Source organism: Cynocephalus volans, chromosome 3 (genome assembly GCF_027409185.1).
Source record: "Cynocephalus volans isolate mCynVol1 chromosome 3, mCynVol1.pri, whole genome shotgun sequence".
NCBI classification, from domain to species: domain Eukaryota; kingdom Metazoa; phylum Chordata; class Mammalia; order Dermoptera; family Cynocephalidae; genus Cynocephalus; species Cynocephalus volans.
In genome coordinates, this window is record NC_084462.1 from 103,080,760 (window position 1) to 103,099,520 (window position 18,761).

General features: G+C 41.8%; 1 protein-coding gene across 1 annotated transcript in view; it reads left to right on the forward strand.

Annotated features, from left to right (window-relative positions):
• The window catches only part of RYR3 (ryanodine receptor 3), a 491,041-nt gene that overhangs the window by 262,625 nt on the left and 209,655 nt on the right, over positions 1-18,761 (forward strand). The window contains exons 16-19 of the mRNA XM_063091474.1: positions 767-885; positions 7,225-7,358; positions 8,665-8,906; positions 17,843-18,035. Coding sequence (XP_062947544.1) covers positions 767-885; positions 7,225-7,358; positions 8,665-8,906; positions 17,843-18,035 — 688 coding nt within the window. The remainder of the gene's footprint in view (positions 1-766; positions 886-7,224; positions 7,359-8,664; positions 8,907-17,842; positions 18,036-18,761) is intronic.

Genomic DNA, 18,761 nt, shown 5'->3' on the forward strand with positions numbered 1-18,761 from the left:
TCTTCCAAAGCCTGTCTTTTCTTCTGTGTCTCCTCTCATTGGCTAGATTACATTTCAGCATAATTTATAAAAACCTTGAGAAAAAAACAGAATCAAGAGGAATTTTCTTAATAAAACTAATGAAGCTATAGGCTAACTAACTCCCCTGAATTTTCATCATGGTGTTATTCTTCTATGTGCCAGGCTGTAGGAGCACCAGTTAGTTTTTCTTAAGCTTTCACTTACTATAGAAAACCATCCAGTGTGCCAAGGTAAGGGGACAAAACCAAACAGTCTTTGTTTAATGAGCTTCTAATTTGTTCAGTACACCAGTGCACCTAAAATAAAAATTTCTGGAGAGGTTCCTAGAAAAATTCTTATTAGGGAAATACTTAGAATATTTTCTAAATTAGTTGAATTTATAGTAAACTGGGCATCTGCTTTTATATCTATTTTTAAACAAAGTATTGTTTGGTTTGATCAAATTTAGAATTTCATTTTACAACTGCTTCTCTGTATTTTTGACATAAAAGGATCATGACTTTGTCCAGGAAAAGGGAGATGGGATTAGTGTTGAATTAAACTCTCCTCTAAATCATAGACTTGTTGGCCCCCAGAGGTGCCTGAAGATGACTACATTTTTCTTCTGGCTGGAATTATTTAATAGATTCAAAGAATTGATGATATTCTGTTCCCACAGGATGGTCTTTTCACTTTCAGGTTTCTAAATTATGGTCAGTTCTGCAGGCTATTTAATGTCCAAATGATTTTTGTGGCATTCATGTAGGTATCTTGGAAGTTTTGCACTGCATCTTGATTGAAAGCCCAGAAGCCTTAAATCTAATAGTAGAGGGCCACATTAAGTCCATCATCTCCCTGTTGGATAAGCACGGACGGAATCACAAGGTGAGTATGAAAGAAGAACCCAGTGATGCACTTGACCTGGCTTTTCCTTCCCTATCATTTAATAACTGTGTGTGTTACTGAGAGCTTGTTGATTAATCTCTTTCTTGACTTTGATAAAAACCTTGGGAAATTGGGAAAGACCTTTCTTGCCTATTAGCACACTCCAAGCCAGATAACCACACTGGATCTTGGATGGTCTCCCTATTTTCCACCAGCTTCCCAAGCCCTGCTCATCGCCATTAGCCCTTAACACACCATTCACTGTGGGGTGCTTGGCTTGGCCCAGTACAAGGCAGTTGCACGGGACTGGCTACCACCCTAGGGTCTAGGAGCTTAGTATCGAAACAGCTAATACAAAGCTGTGTGGAGAAGGCATGCAGAAATCAGATTAAAAACATGCTATCAACCCTAAGTGAATCATTGTATAGTATATGCATGTATTGAAACACACTGTACCTCACAAATATATACAATTAAAAATAACTTTTTCAGAAAAACGAAATGAGATTCACCGTAAGTCAAGCCAAGTGCAGTAAATATCTCTGCATGAGCAAGCAAGAGGACTAAAGCTGCCAGTTCCTCAAACAGCTGTGTGACTTTGGTCCAAAGTTATTTCATCTATAAAATGGAGACAGTACCACCTTTCTTAATAAGATGGAATGCTGTATCATTTTAAGATCTCTTATAGATCTAACATCTCTATTTTTATGAAATTATATATCTAAGGCACACTGTTCTATGAAAAAAGTCTGTTAACATATGGTGAGTTTTATCCTCACCCTTCAACATCTACACCATACTTAGGGGGCTACTGTACTGACTAATTAGGGACAGGTGAGGTACTTGAAGGCTGAGGGGGTATATTTCAAGAGCAAATGGCATGACTGGACATGGGGGACAGTAGCTGTGCTCCTTCAGAGTGGAGAGAACTGAGCATGGTCACTGGTCCTCTCTGCTCACCGTCATTTGTGGGGAGTGAATGTTTGAGACACGTCTTCGTGAGTCCAAGAGAATGAGCCTCTGCACCACTGACTATATGCAGCATCTTTATGAAGCAGAAAAGCCATGACCCTCAGCATGTGTGAAATTGTTTGGCAAAGAATAGAAGTATGTGAGGTCTGTAGTTGCTTTCCCAAAGGTGGTAAATCAAAAGCAGGCATGGGGCTCCAGCTTCTCTATGTTCCAACACATTCCTTCATGTCTGTGAGTATAATAAGAATAATTGCTAAGTACCTGAGTAACATATGGTGTGAGCCATGAGCTATGTGCAGATGCCAGAGAAGCCCTTTGACAGGAAAGCTGCTCTCCTTTCATTGCCCTGGACACTTCTTTACAATGATATCACATAGTGCACTTAATAAACAACCAGCTTTCTTATGCCTTCTTTCAGCCAAAAGCCACACAGCATGTAATGGATATCGCTTGGTGGCAAGTTGATTATCATTCTGCCCATTCCACAGTTGAGAAAACTGAGGCCCAGTAAGCTGCAGTACTTTGCTAGAAATCAATACCTGATCTGATATGTTATCCAAGTGTACTAGCAGAGTAGTCTTTAATCTTCGAGAGCCAAGGCACTATTTTAGAAATTCTGGCAATGTTGTAAAAGTTGATGCAATGTGATCTTGGCATATGAGACTCCTCAGGGATGTCGCCTTTTTATCTTTTGATAGACTTTAAAATAAAGGCTGGTTTGCCATGAATTCAGATCCTCCCTTAGAGATTATTCAATTGGATAGCTTTTATTTTCAAAGAGAAACCAGGCTCAAATCATCACCAGTGTATCTGTGGTAGCTTCACAAAGAATGTGCTGAGAGTAGAAGTAGACCAGACTTCTATTGCAACACTTTATCTTCGCTAGGAAAATGCCAAGGCAGTGTTTTCCTATCTGGGCTGCTCTGTTTTCTCTAGTCCTGAGCATTCAGGAGTCTGACCCATTCACTTGGTTTTCCATGAAGACAGTGACTCAAAAATATACAGAATTTTAGAGCTGCAGGGGTCCTCAGAAGTCCTCAAGTAGCAACAACAGCAATAGTGACGGTGATGACTAACATTTGTTTTGCACTTAACAAATGCCAGGTACTACATTTCTGTGTTCATGTGCATATTCTTTAGTCCCCGTTATGACCCTATGAGGTAGCATTATTATTATTTCCACTTGACAGAGGCAGAAAGAAGGCCAGCACATGAGCCCTGAGATGTTAAGCAATTTCCCAGAGTTCACGCAGCTAATTAATGACCAGGACTAGAAGTTTAATGTTCTTTCTAGTGTTTCTTAAGCTGCTATCTGTGAACATTTTCTTCAGAATCCAAATGGTCTGTAAGAATGTTTAATTTTGTGTTTTTATTTTTATATTTTATACTTATAACCTTAACACAAAAATCTTTGCAATGGAAAATTCATAATTAGAAGGCATTTTCATATGATAAGTTAGTGTTTCTCAGACTGGAGTTTGAGAGCCCTATGGCTTCATGAAGGTGGTCCTCAAGGTCATGACATTTTCTCTTTGAAAAGGGTTTGTACATGTCGTGGGTTTGGGAAAGTTTTTCTCAATTCTGCTTAGAATTGAGACTACATATGATGGTGGCAATTATTATACTTCTACTCTCTCTCTAAAATATTTAAATTGTTAGCTCTATCCTTTCCCTGGAAAGCATCATCACTCATCTGAAGCATGGTCAAATCTGAGGTCAAAAGTCTCAGGGAAAGAGCACAGTCTTTGGAGTGGAAAGGACGGGAGGGGCTGCGGCAGCACTCCGTTTTCTGAATGCACCCTGCCCTCTGACCTCTCAGTGACTGCTCTCGCTGATCCTTTAGCACCTCCTCATTTCCTACTTTCCCAGAGCCCTTCAAAATTCTATCTGGTCAAGTAAAATAAACTTAAAAAAATATTTTTATCTGCCTTTCAAAACTTAATTTAAATGCCACTCCCTCCATGAAGCTTTTTCTAATTCCAGGTGGAACTGGTTTCCTCCACCCTCATACGATTTGTTCTCTGTTATAACAGTGGTTCCAATCTGCCTTTCATTATAGTTCTTATAGTTATTTTCACATGTATGTTTCTCACACCAGCTGTGAGTTCCTTCATGGTAGGGATGTGCCAAACTCTTATGTCATACATGGCAGGCATTAATACGTGTTCGCTGGAGGTTTAATAAATGAATTAAAGGAATGAATGAGTAGAACCAGAATCCACTGCTGTCTCACCTTGAGACTCACATACGGTTGCAGGCCTCATCTCATCCAACAGATGCCCTGTCAGTGGTAAGAAACACACTATGTTAGCACTGATCTTATTGTTTAATAAAAAGAATAATTGTTGAAAATTATAACAGTCACCCTATAATTTTCCCATGGGGAAAGGTTCTATTAATAAAAAATAAAAGATACCCTTTCTTCTTGCCCCCCATGTTACCTTACTCCAAACTTGCTCAAGGTTGTCACAGATAAATATTTTTATTATCTTCTTTTTTCACAAGGATTTGGAGCCACCTGCAAGATAAATGTATGGTAAAATAGCAATATAATTGGTCCCCAGAAAGCATAAATTAGAATCAAAGGTCTAGCCTGTGCCAGGGAAGGTTCAAATGCAAGTAAGCAAACCACATGATAGCTCCATGAAATCGGTTCTGAGTTCCCAGGCAGCCAAGGCAATATAGAAGCATTCCCAGTCAGTTCTCATCTACAGAGAGAGCAAAATCTGTTCTTCAGGGGCTGCGAAGCACTTGTTTTTCAAATATAGGACTTGAATCCTATATATCCTTTCCATGGTGTATATGATATGTACTTCTTATCTTTAAAGTAGAATTCCCAAATAAGCCTGTGTTTGGGATAGAGACTAGTGGAGAAAAAAGCAAAATGATAGGCTCTTGAACGAAATGTGATGTCAGTGAGGAAACCAATTATAACCAGAAACAAAGGAATGAAAAATGGGCTATTCTTCGGGGAAGACTAACTCCTGTAGCAACGCCATATTCTCAGTGGCTTGACACAAGGAAGATTTATTTTTGCTCGTGTCACAGTCCAAGGCCGGTGAGTATGTGGTCATTCAGACACACACATTCCTTCCACCCAGTAGCTCCACCATCCCCTAAGGGCAGGACTTCACAGATTCGAATGTGCTTATGAATCTCCTGGGGATCTCTGGGGGTTATGTTGACATGAAGGCTTGGATCCAGTAAGTTGGGGGGGGGGGTGAGCATCTGTATCTCTAGCAAGCTCCTAGGTGATGCCAATGCTGCCAGTCCAGGAGTCACATTTGGAGTAAGGAGACATTTGAGCTTTGGAATTCTTTGCTGGATCTCTACATCCAGCTGGAGAGGGAGGAGGAGAGAGCATGCACGGAGGACTGTACCAGAGGTATTTAGGGGCCAGGCCTGAATGTGATGTACATCCACCCGCTTCCCATTGGCCAGAACTCAGTCACGTGACCCCATGTACCTGCAAGGGAGGCTGGGAAACGTAGCCTCTGTGTGCACAGAAGGGGACAGAGCAGGAGTCTGGTGAACACTCGGCATTGTCTGCCTCACCAGCCAAGCCTTCCAGAGGTCGCTGAGATGCCCTCTCTCAGAAAGTACAGATGACTTCTACACGTAATGCTAACATGCCCCCCATGGCGGATTGGCCATGTCTACACTCCCTTCTCTTTTAGAAGATCCCATTTTGTAGGCAAAGAAGTTTGCCCCCATTCCCCAGTTTTACCTGAAGAAATGCCTTCTAACAGAATGCCTTAACAATGTCAACTGTGATCCCTTATGGCATCATTTATTTATAGGTGAGAGACTGCTCTATGAGGCTGAGTCCTTTTTGCAGAGCCTTTTTTTCTCTTTGCTGTTTCAATTATGTGTGGATTAAGCTCTGCTTTCCCTCTGGCTGTGACAGCAAGGCTCCTGAAGCCATCACTCTGAGATAAAACAGATGATCATGTAGACAGGCTGGGTGAAAAGTATTTAATTTCCTGGCCATCTATGGCTCTTTTCTTAGAATGAGAAATCATCCTCTGGATTTCAAGTTTCCACCGTTGATATCTTTCAGAGTGGTAATGGTAAGAGTCCCCCATAAAACTGCCTTTGGGATTCTTTTCTGCTTGTCCCATGAATGTGCTTTGTATTTATCTTGATTGGAATTGGCATTCAGGGAGTCAGGTAGAGAAATGGTTTGTGAGAATTATGGATACAAATGTCATCAACAACCTGAAGCCATCCAACGCCAGTAAGCATTGAGTCTTCAGTGGCCACTTTGAAAGACTGAAATGAGGCTGCCCACCTCCCTGTTGGCGCAGCCTGCCACATCGCTGCTGTTATTTATCGATTGCTGTTTGCACATTCTGCCCTATGGGGGAGGAAGGGAGGAGCAGTGCACGGGTCAGCACAATTTGCTCTGCCATGATAGGATCTGCCGTGATAGGAACACAAAATATGGAAGAAAAAGGATGTAGCGCAATGAGACAGGGCAGGAAAGAGGCCAGTGTGCAGGAGGAGGAGGCCGGGGACTGTTCCCACTTCCCAGGCAGCTAGAAAACGAGGAGCAGAAGTGGCGTGGTGACAGGTGGCTTAGATTCATGGGCGACCTGGGACCTTGCAACTCTCCTTCTAGATGGGAGGAGGAGAGCAGGTAAAACAGGTTGCATACTGATTTCCAAGAGTTTAAGGGCATCTTAATGAGTTTTGATGATACCACAGTAAGAAACCCAAGAACAGGAATCCACCCTACTGTCACCCCTACCACAGAAGGTTCCCAAGCCTGCTACATGCAAGGACTTAGCCAAGTGGAAACCTAGGTGCCTTTTCATCAAGAGATGTATGGACGCCTACTAATCCTCAGTGCAGAGGCGCCTTCAGGGATGGACAGAAGGCATGAAGCTTCAATCTGAGGACTATGGAGGGCTGTTTATCCCTCTCCTGCACTTACATGACTCCAAGAATGAGTAGTGCCTGTATTTTGTGCCCTAGATCCTCATCACACCCTAGTCCTGTCCTTGGCCACCATTTTAACCTAGACAGTCTGTCTTCAGAGCTCAGGCTCTTACCCACTGTAATAGAACAGTGGCCACAGGTGGTATGTATAGCTTGGAGGGAAGGGGTGCAAGAGTAGGGCAGAGGTGCTAAAAGGAAGCCCAACCTCATTTCCTGAAGAGGCAGCAGGCTCTGGGGCACTGCTCACTCCTGCCCCATAAGGGAAGGAAGGCTTCCTTGGCTCTGAGCTGGTTCTCCACCCATCACCCCCATCACTCAGCCCCCACCTTTTATCACTCCTGCTTCCTTCATGTGTCATGATAACTAGGTCCTGATCACTGTCCCCTCCTTGTAGTCCTAAGGATTGGTGGGTGTGTCCTGCTGTAGGTTCTGGATATCCTGTGCTCCCTGTGTCTGTGCAATGGGGTTGCAGTGAGAGCCAACCAGAACCTGATCTGTGACAACTTGCTGCCCCAGAGAAACCTGCTCCTGCAGACACGACTGATTAACGATGTGACTAGGTAAGGCCACCGCCGTCATTTCAAATGCCAAGCATGGTTCTGCCCATCTTGCCTGTAGGCAGCAAAGAAATGGCTGATCTGAACTACAAAATCAGCCACCCATAGTTTCCATGGCAATGTAAGCTCATAAGATGAGACCCAGCAAATGTGTACTTTTTATGACTGGAGACTGTACTCCAACCCCTTTAACAGAGATTCTGGCTTTTCCCTTGAAGTGGCTGATGATGGAGTATATGTACCATTTGTAGGCTGAAGAAATTGGCCTGCAGTGGCTTACCATGTTTTATTTTAAACATTACTGCAGATCTTATAACTTCTTCATTGTATATTTTTATTTTCATATGCCAGCTTTTTTTTTTCCCTGAAATCTTCTAACAGAATGAATGTCCCAAGTTGGTGCTGTGGTTTCATGTATCCTCTGGCACATGGCCACTTACCCCAGTGCTATCTGTGAGGGCCAGATGAAGAACATGCTGGCCCATACATGTGGTCACATGTGAACCACAAGAACTCACTGTTCCAGGACTAGGCAGGCCTAAGGTTCTTTAGCTGCCTTCTCCCTAGGCCTACACTCTTATCCACAACAGGAAAAGTATATCTTCCCTTTGCAGTGTAGAGTAGCCCACAGACCTGAGCTGTCACACAGACTTCCTTTCTTCGTGGTGCCAACCTTGTTTTTCCTTGCCCATCCAAAATAGAACATAGCCCCAGCCCAGGAACAGTGCATCTCTAAGAGTATGATTCCAGTCATAAAAACTCTGAGTGGTTTGTCCCAAGCTTTTAACCACTTTGCTGAACACATTAAAACCTCTTGCCCATAACACGGCTGCCTGATAGTGAATTCTTAATGCTTTTAAGAGGCCATTGTTATTAATAATACTTAGGTGACAAAGCTGCTGTCACAAAAAGGAGGGCGCTTAAACCAATTTACCAGAAAGTGGAACTAGAGTAAGTAATTTCTTTCACTTACAGAAAGAAACAGAGGTTTGTAATCACCCAACTCTATATAACGTTTTCGGCATTGTTGCCCACGGTTGGCACTCAGTAAACGTTGGTTGCCCTGAATGGGATATTAAAAGAGACACCCTTTGTATTTTATAATGGGATTAATATTGTCCTGATGCCCCCCACTGAGAACCTGATCAAGGCTCTAGGCTTTCTCTACTTTGAACAATGCAGAAAACATACAATTGCTCCTGCCCTAGTTTAGCTGGGCCAGTGCCTCCTATGGTCTGGTTCAACTTGCTTTCTCAGTTTTCACAAGTGTCTAGCTGCCACCTGTCCCATGTCCCATGTTTAATTTCAGTGTCCGGCCAAACATCTTCCTGGGAGTCGCTGAGGGCTCAGCACAGTACAAGAAGTGGTACTTCGAGCTCATTATCGACCAGGTGGACCCCTTCCTAACAGCAGAGCCCACACACCTGCGGGTGGGCTGGGCCTCCTCCTCAGGCTATGCCCCATACCCAGGAGGTGGAGAAGGATGGGGAGGCAATGGTGTTGGCGATGACCTGTACTCCTACGGCTTTGACGGACTCCACCTTTGGTCAGGTGAGTACCTTGCCAAACCTTCGGCCCCTAATCTCTCACTGGAAGTGATTGAGGCTCAGATTATTCAATCTGAAATTGTCCCTTTCAGTTGAAATGATACAGAGTCTCAGCTAATTAGATGGTTAGGTAGGATGAGCATCAGATTTAAATGAGAGTCACTTAAACCATGACTCTGACACTTCCTGGCCACATGGTCAGTGCAAATCACCTAACTTTTCTCAAACTTAGTGTCTGTATCTAATCCTTGTTGCATAAGATTGTTAGGACTTTATAAGAAGGAAGGAGAGTCTCAGTGCTTATTTACTAGGCAGTGGGCTACATATTTTTGTACATTTTTCTCTCATTTTATCCTCACAGTGACCCCTTAAGGTAGAAAATATTGCCCTCATATTACAGATGTGGAAATACAAAAATGTTTAAGTAATTTATTCTCAATCACACATGCAAGGATCCAGATCTGACTATGAGTTCATAATCTTGTCTACATAGACTGCTGTTCCATGATACAGTTTATAAATGTCTGGAATGGTTCCTGACACATAACAGGTATCAATTTCTTTAAAAGAATTCAAGGCTGCCTTTCTTTTTTTTTTTTTTTTTTTTTTCTTTTTTTAGATAAATACTGATGCTTTACCGATCATGTCCGTGGCCTGTGCTGTGGAGGAGTGGGTTGGTTCTGCTGGGGTGAAAATGCAAGACTAACTCTCAGGCTTTCACCCAAAATGAGCTGCGCCCCTGCTGTCTATTGTCCCAATCATGTCTTTTCCGTATCTTTTGCAAAACTGCAATTGGAGACATTGTGTCCCTTATAGAAATCCCTTATGTAAGCATTGTACTGCATGTCTCTTACATAAGCAACAATGACACACATTCTTCCTTAACTCCATTACAAGGGAAAAGTTTGTTTCTATAAGACGAAGTTATATATTTTCTTTTGCTACTACATGACCCATCACATTTTCCTTCTTCCTTACGCTTTCAGACTAATACATGATTGTCTGATGTAACGATTAAGTCAGCTCAGGTCCTGATGACATGCCTCTTGCAGGAGGTCTTTATTTTCAATTGGTCAATATGGGGTTTTCAAAAAATTGTTTGTGCTGTTTTACATTCAGTTTAAACATTATTTAAACTTTTAGAAATGATGTAAAATTATTTATATACTTACTCATTTTGGATCATCTGGGGAAAGTCCCTGTTTAAGTTCTGTGTGTCCCAGGGGACACTGTGGCGCAGACAAAAGCAGATGCAAAACAGCAGGAGGGTGGGTTGGGTGAAGTGAAAGTCTTCTCTTGCTGTTCTCTATCTCCCTACTGAACCTCCCCAAATTCTGCATGAAAGGTGGATCTTCCTTCTTGGTTCTCATGGTCCCATCGTGGAGCCACCAAGTCTGGCTATGTTGTAGCCTTTACCTTCGCTTATCATCAGATGACAGCGGTCCTCAGAAAGATGTCTCTGGGGGAAGGGATTTGGGAAGAAACAGTCATTATGCTCACCCACATCTGCAGCTCTTGAGTCTGTAGGACTAAACCTGTGAGGGAATGAAGGGGATTGACTTGTGAAAATCATTTCCCCGCTGCCTGCTGGCTGCTGCTCACCTCTGCCATCTCGTCACCATACCTGGGAGTGCTCTCTGGAACCCAGGTTACACCTAGATAGGAGTCTGCATGGAACTTGGTCAAGGATATGAAGTACACCTAGACCCTTTGGTGAAGCAAATTGGACTCTTGTTTCAAAGAGAAACTAATTATTCTCAAAGGAAAAAACTGATTTAGTCCTTTCCAGACTACTGCACTGCATGGGGCACTTGCTGTATCCCCGTATCCCTTTGTAGATGTTTAAGGAATGAACACATCAGTGAGTCAGAGGCTGAGAACACACTCATGGTGTGTCCATAAAGAGCTTCTATCTGTGCATTTCACGACCTGAGCGTCCTGTCTAATTGTGTATCATTCCAGGAGTGTACAGTGCCCAGGCCTCCCCCTCATCCCTCCTGTCCTGTCTCCTCTGAAGGTAAGGAAGCTGGATGCTCTCCGGGCACATACCAGTCATCACTAGCAATGGTTTCTGTGATTGGATAAGGGGGAAGAGGGCTAGTGACTCAGCTTTTCAAGGGCTGATTGTGGCTCTCTGAACATTACCCACACTTGGTAATATAATACCGTACAGGTACATTCAAAGGACTTCATCCCTCAGTCTCTAGTGTCTGATAATATGTGGAGAAGCTACCGTCTACAAGATTTACACCTTTCATTCTCACTAAAACCCACAGCTTCCTTGGCTTTGGCATCATTCTGACTTCTCTACCAGCACATAAGGAACATATATCTTACAGAAGGTAGGTAGATAAGTCAGCGTGTGCTCCAGCTGAAAAAACAAGGGCTCTGTTAATGACTCCTACTGGGATGGCATGCATTTCAGACTACCTGATGGAGAACTGAGATGCAATAACACTCCAACTTACCACAGGAGTGACTGGAGGATGGTTAGGGTGAGATACTGGAAGCTGGTCATGATGATTTTACTCCTCTTCCTTGAGATGCCTTTAAATGCCCAGGTCCATTAAGTTTAAAATTATCTGTATTAGAGCTACCACATGATCCAGCAATCCCACTACTGGGTATATGTCCAAAGGACTGGAAATCATCATGAAAGGATACCTGCACTCCCATGTTCATTGCAGCTCTATTTACAATAGGCAAAATATGGAACCAACCTAAGCATCCATCAACAGATGACTGCATAAAGAAAATGTGGTATATATGCACAATGGAATATTACTCAGCCATGAAAACAAATGAAATTCCACTGTTTGCAGCAACATGGATGAGCCTGGAAAAAATTATGTTAAGCGAAACAAGCCAGACAAAGAAACAGAAATACCGCATGTTCTCACTCATAACTGGCTGCCCGGAAGGGAGGAAGGGAAGGAGGGGGGAAGGAGAGGGGGAGGGAAGAAGGAAGGAATGAAGAAAAGAAAGAAAGAAAAGACCACAACAATACGTTAAACTTTCAGAAGGAGAGAACACACCTAACGATACTAGAGATGGAGGGAGGGAGGGAGGAGATTTGGGAAGTGATAGGTCAGGCAAAGGGCATAAAGACAATTTGTAAGAACATGCTAATAATAAAATTTTTTAAAAAAGACTTTGGTGTCTTTTCTTCCAAATGGTTTCCTATGTCTGACATGTATAATTATGGAAATAAATATGCACACTTAACATAGAAAAAATTATCCATGTGCATATATTAAGCCACTATCTTGAACTGGTCTTTAACATTCTTTTTAAAGTAGAATAGATGTTGCAGTAGTTGGAAAGAATTTCAATGCCCCTAACACTTTGTCAGTGGAGTAAAGAAAAACAGCATGGCTTTGGAGTTACACCTGGGTTTGAATCCTGGCTCTGCCGCTTACTGGTTTTTTGACATTGGGCAAATTGTATAACCTCTCAGAGATTGTTTCCTCAGGTAAGATGAAGATAATATAAGGCTCTTGTGAAATTTAAATGAGATAAAGAAGTATGAAGTCCCTGACACACACTAAATACACAGGGAAAATGATTTCCCTTCCCTCATTGTCTGTGAAATCCTCTGTGGTTGCAAAGACCAAATCCAGAGTCCCAGGCACTTCACTCAAGACCACGAGAGTAGCCCAGTTAGAGCCTCCCAATAATACCAAAGGGGACAGAGAACCCAGGTCCCATGCTGAATGGGAAAGCAAGTTTCAAAGTGACATCCTGGGAGTATGAATGAGCTTTTCTTCTCTGTGTAGGGAGGAGGGTATACTTAATAGATCTTTTTACCTATGGAAGTCATTTTCAGGCATGAGCTGTGGAAACATCCCCTCCTCAGCCCTGCCTAGCCGTCCCTACAGAATCCTGTGTCAGGTCAGTCACAGTGATTTTCCTTTTAGAGAAATGGCTCTTTTTTTTGCAAGGGCATCATTTTCCCTCTCCAGACATAGCCTCCAAGGAAATAATACCTCTACTTTCTTTATAACCACTTTTACTCCTGCAGAATTGGAATAAGCAGAGGAATTGACCATCCCAAGAAATGAGTGATACAGAAGTGAATGAATGGAGGAAAACTGTGTTTCCTGATTTATTAAGACTACTGACTCATCAAGATAATTTAGCTCTGCAGTCAGATTTGCACAAGGGGACTTTACCTATATCCTTACAAGGATGAGTCCCAGGGTACTGGTTCATCTCTCAAAACACACCCCACTGTGACTCACACCTTTCTAAACCCAGTGCAGTGTGGAGAAGATCCGAGGAGTAGCTGTGGAACAGCAGCATTTTTATGTCTTTGGGTCCTCTCTCCTTCTAAATGCCTAAATATTTGTATTTATATTATATTACATGTTTATACCAAACTCTTTAGTGCCTGGGTCTGTGGAAATGCTGAGCATCACTATTTCCCATTGCCTACATTACTTATCAGAAGAGGCTAAATCCTGCAGTAAAATATCCTTGTGTTGTTTGAAGATGTGAAGCATCTGATTAAGTGGCCTTTTTCTTTATCTTAAAATGCTGGGTTTGGAATGGCCATTCTGAGCTTCCTGGGCCCCTCACATGGGCCTGAGCCCCTAAATCAGGGGACTTTTTTTTTCTTCGGATTTGCAGAGGCAACAAGACTTCCAAAAAAGTTGAGGCTTAAAAAGATCTTAAAAAGCAGTTGAGGCTGCTTGTAGAAGAACTCTCTGAAATAAGTTTGCTTTTTTATCCAACAGCATCACATTTCTGTTGATTGTTCTAAAACGGTCACATATATTAAACACACTTGAAAGCATATATTTTTGAGCACTGTCTTTCAGAAAAGGGAGTAGATTTTAAATCACTTTTTGGACTCAGCCCTCAAGATTTTAAATCACTTTTTGGACTCAGCCCTCAATGCTACAATTTTCCATATTATTTTTTCCTAATATTACAAAAGGTATAGTATTCCTACCATGATCTGGTAAGCTTTTCTAATATTAGCATGATAATGAAGGTTTCTGGAGTTACACAACCAAAGCAGTAATAAAAGCATTTGCTGTGGGTTACAGTGTGTCAGGCACTCTTCTCGTCACTCTATGAGACAATTCATTCAAAACTCACAGCAACCCTAGGAGAGAGGATATTATTATTATTCCCATTTGACAGGTAGGAAACTTGAGTGCACAAAGGTACATTACTCATCTAACGTCACACAGTTAGTAACTGCTTAACTGCTGCACTGCACTGCCTCTTGAGTGGTGTGCAGGACATCAGTTATTTGTTTCATCAAAATCAGAGGAATAGTAATGGTACCTTACAAACAGTTCTCTTCACATCATCACTGTGATCAACTCATTTTTTAGGTGGAGAAGCTGATCCTCTGGCAAAATCACAGGCCCACATTCGTGTAGCAGGCAGAAAGCTATGATTTCAACTCAGCCCTGCATGATTGTAAGGCCCCTCCCATCCTCCTGTGCCACTCATTATAGAGCAATTGGAAGGATCTGCATCTTGTTTAAATGTGGGGTGCAGGACACTTTCGAATCATTTGGAGCCTTGTAAGTCTTCAGAGGGGTGGAGATTGCTTTCTCCAGACGGGGACAGATTTACAAAACTGCACAAAAGCAATCCTACAATTCCATCATCTTCCAGTTTCAAACTTCACACTATTCATATTTAAAAATGAAATATACTTATCAGATGACCTTATGCAACTTGAATATTATATGAAATGAGCTCTTTTATTCAAATAGGCCTCCTATTACGTGCTTCCCATCCAGTGATTATCAACAGTCTCCCTTTAGTTTTTAGATAATATTAACCCTAACTCTGTGTACCGTATGTGCTTTAAAAATAGGCTCAGCCTATGATTTCAATTTGCCTGTATGTGATCTTAGCAAGTGCTCCAAAGGAAACTTCTACCTGGAGCCCAGTCTCTTAGAAGGAGGGCAGTAAAAGGTGGTGTCATTCACCATGAGAGTGTAATTGCTTGTCCTGGTTGTTGTCTTCGATAGAGAGAGCAAGCCAGGCAGGAGAACTTAACCCCAGCCATCCTTCCTCCGGAAGGCACTTGGCAGCTATGGTGCAGTAAAGGCTAAATAGGGCTGAGAACTCAGCTTCTGATGGCATCAAAGCATGGCTGTAGGTGAAGAGCATCCCCTATGAAAGCTGCTCTTAGTGGCCAAGGCTCAGGTCAGCATGGAAGCCAGCAGAGAACTTTGAGAGAGAGGATGCTGGAGTCACAGTTCAACACTGGCAGTCTTGTCCTAGTTTATATGACTCTCAGAAGGGTAAAGAACCTTACAACTTGTATTTTGTCTAGCAAGGATCTGGATACTTTAAAGGTAGCTGTACAGCATAGTATTTCGACTATTTCCTGGTATTCTCAAATTCACGGAAGTCTGTTAGGATTTGTTCAAGTGACTGCAGTGATATTTTCTGGAAGTTAAACGAATGAGAAAAAGAAACACTTTATGCAGGAAAGATTTTTTTTTTAATGGGAAAATATGAAATCTTGAGATTTGACACAATTTTAGGATACTTTGCTGAGTTTTGGTATCATAGATTGCTTTCACAATAGACTTGAAGAGAAGGAAAAAGATTCTGGGACTTGTGATATCTGAACATCATACAGTGAGCTAGGAGTACTAAGTCTTCTCAGATGGAGAAATTTGAAAGATGTCAAACGTACACACTCTTCAAGTTTGGCTCAGTTTTGTTTTTTTAAATAATTTTGACTACAATAAGGAATTTGTTCGTGATTTTCAGTAGTGAACAAGGTATTAAAGTTACAAAAACAGAGTCTAAGGCCACCGCAGGCTAATTTGCCAATATGCATTGTGTACTATGTGTGCAGTAACACTCTTGCCATGCAGGTGGTCCAAGTCCCACATTCCTGTCTAGCATTAGTCCATTTCTGTTGCTTATAAATACCTGAAAATGGGCGATTTATAAAGAAAACAAAATTTATTGCTTACAGTTTCTAAGGCTGGGAAGTCCAAAGTCCAGGGAACATACCTGTTGAAGGTCTCGGTGGTGGTAACAGTGACCCAGGGGTCTCACATAGCAGAAATGGTGGAGCAGAGAGACAGACTCTCACATGCTCTCGTTTTAAAGCTCTCAAAACCACACCCATGACCACCGTTATTAATCATTCACTAGCCATGGTCCTACAACCTAATCAACTCTTCAAGGCCCCACCTTTCAATTACCATAATAGGATTTTCCACCCTCAACAGTTACAATGGGGATTAAGCTTCAGTCACTTAAAACTTGGGGAAACAATTCAGTCTGCATTCCTGTACCACCACATCTCCCTCTCAACCTTCATCAGTCCCCACATTCCAGTCTTACTCTAGCCATTCTGCAAATATGTCATACAGTCCTTTTGCTCTTTTCTCTTTCATTTATATAGTGAGCCTTTCATTCTCCAAGTCTCTACTTGGCCCATGCTCCCAGGCAGACCTGGTACCTTCCTCTACCTCTGGAAGGCAACACATGTACTGACATTTCTTCATTCTGACATTTCTCATGCTGTATTGTGATTTTTTATTTGAATGTCCATTTTCCACCAGACTGTGGACTTCTAAGGGCAGGGACTGAGTCTTCTGTCTTTGGTCCCCAGCCCCAGGCATAGTATCTGGCACAGAGTAGAGCCTCATTGCTGTTTGTGGAAGGGTGGGAAGGAATGCATTAAGGCTTTGTCAATCACCCCCCAAAATTAGAAGAGGACACCTAATCATTTTTTAATTAAAGAGAGTACAGTAATTTCACTATTTTAAAATCCACCACTTAGTGTAGATTCTATTACTAGAATAACAGTAACCATTGAAAACAGTAAATAGCTCCAAACTGAGATTAGAAATATTATATACCAAAAACATGTACAAAATTCATAATAACTCACATATCCATTAGGAGGGGATTTTTTTTAAATTACTTTTTCATGGCATATTATGAAGCCATTAAAACCCAGTTTCTAATGAATATTATGCAGTAAAATGTTTATGATATTAGTAGGAAAACAAGTTACAAACCTACAATATCTGAGTTTGTGTTTTTATGGAGTTATACTTTGTCTTTTTTATTCTTTTCTGTATAAATTATGAACACTTATAATGAACATGTATTACTTCTGTAATCAAAAAACAAGATGTCGTTTCATCTTTTGCTTGAAACCCTATGTGAACACCTAACTTCTGCCGTTTGTCGCTCTCTTCCCAGTAGAAATATAAATCTGATAGAGGAATGGGTGAGATGGTTATGATCATTTACTTTGAGAATTTCCAGAATAGGATGATGTGAGATAGAAAAATGGAGAAATGATTTTCTCACTACTTTAAATTGGGAAATGGTAAATCACCTTATGAAAGAGGTCAAAAGTGTTTTTCTAAAATCAGCAATATATAGTAAAACTGACATTGTTTTTCCATGTTTATGTGAAATAATAAAGTTTTTTAAAACAAAAAGGCAAACTTTGCTGCACAATTTAATGGTGTGATGGCCTTGCCACTCTTCACTTTGATGGCTTCTGAATCAGGTACTAGAGTGGCTGTATCTTTTCAAGAAAAGAGAAGAAAACCAGGTCTTCGGGCACCTGTGACCAAGCAGACACACAGGGTCTCCACCCAGCAAAGTAGTCTGTCTTTTACTTCAGACATCAGGCCAGAGTCTGAGCCCACGTTAAACAAGTTGAGTTCTTAGTTCTCACTCTGCCGCTCGAGAATTTCCCCTAAGACTCATCTCAGGCCAGGTGTCTGCTCACTTGCCAGCTTAGGAAATCATTTCTCATGCTCATCTCACCCAGGGAAGCAAAGTCACATTTCAAATGCAGTGGCATATTCAGACCTTCTGTGTGCTTGTCATGCCTGTCCACCTCCCACTGGTGGCCTCTGAGCATTTCCTCCAGCCAGGTAAGTGCCTCTGAGTCCCACAGCCCTCCTGTCCTTTACTCACCAGGCCGGATACCCAGAGCTGTGGCCTCCATCCATCAGCACCTCCTGAAATCAGATGACGTGGTGAGCTGCTGCCTTGACCTCGGGGTGCCCAGCATCTCTTTCCGCATCAATGGGCAGCCTGTGCAAGGGATGTTTGAGAACTTCAACACAGATGGGCTCTTCTTCCCTGTGCTGAGCTTTTCAGCAGGTGTCAAGTAAGTTATGGCTGTGACTTCATGGAGGGTGGTCATCACCCCACTTCCCCGCCACCCGTGTGAGCTGAGGAGCTGGTGATCTCCTTCAGGACTTTGGCATTATGAGTCACACTCCCCCAAGAAAGTGATGGTAAAACGGTGAGAGCCAACCAGGGTCACTCACTTCACATGTACTTGTTGAACACGTGCCTCCCGCCAGCTGTGTTATGTACTCAGGTAAATAGGAAGATAAATAAGACAAATCCTGTGTAGAAAATTCCTTTAATAATCATAAAAGGGTTACACACTCATAAAAAAGTTGAAAGACATAGTTATCAATAAAACAATAAAAATCACCTAAGATTCCAATGTTTAGCTACAAATATGTGTATATTTTCTTAATTGGCACCACGCTGAGAATAAAGTGTTATGTCTTGATTATTTTTCATTGAACAATAAGTAACGAACCATTCCCTGAGTTATTAAGTATCCTCAAAACAATTTTATGGTCATACTAAATCCCTTTATTTGGCTCTCCCACAGTATAGCCATTACTTTGTTATACAGTACTTTCATGCCAATTGCATTTTCATTGTTATAAATAAAATTATTATGAACATCCTTGAGCATAACTATTTTTCTGTATTTTCATTTTGTTCCTTCTGGAAGTAGGTCAAAGAGTATGAACTTTTTAAAGTCTAAATTTATAATTACATGGCCAAATTGATTTTCAGGAAGATTGTATGA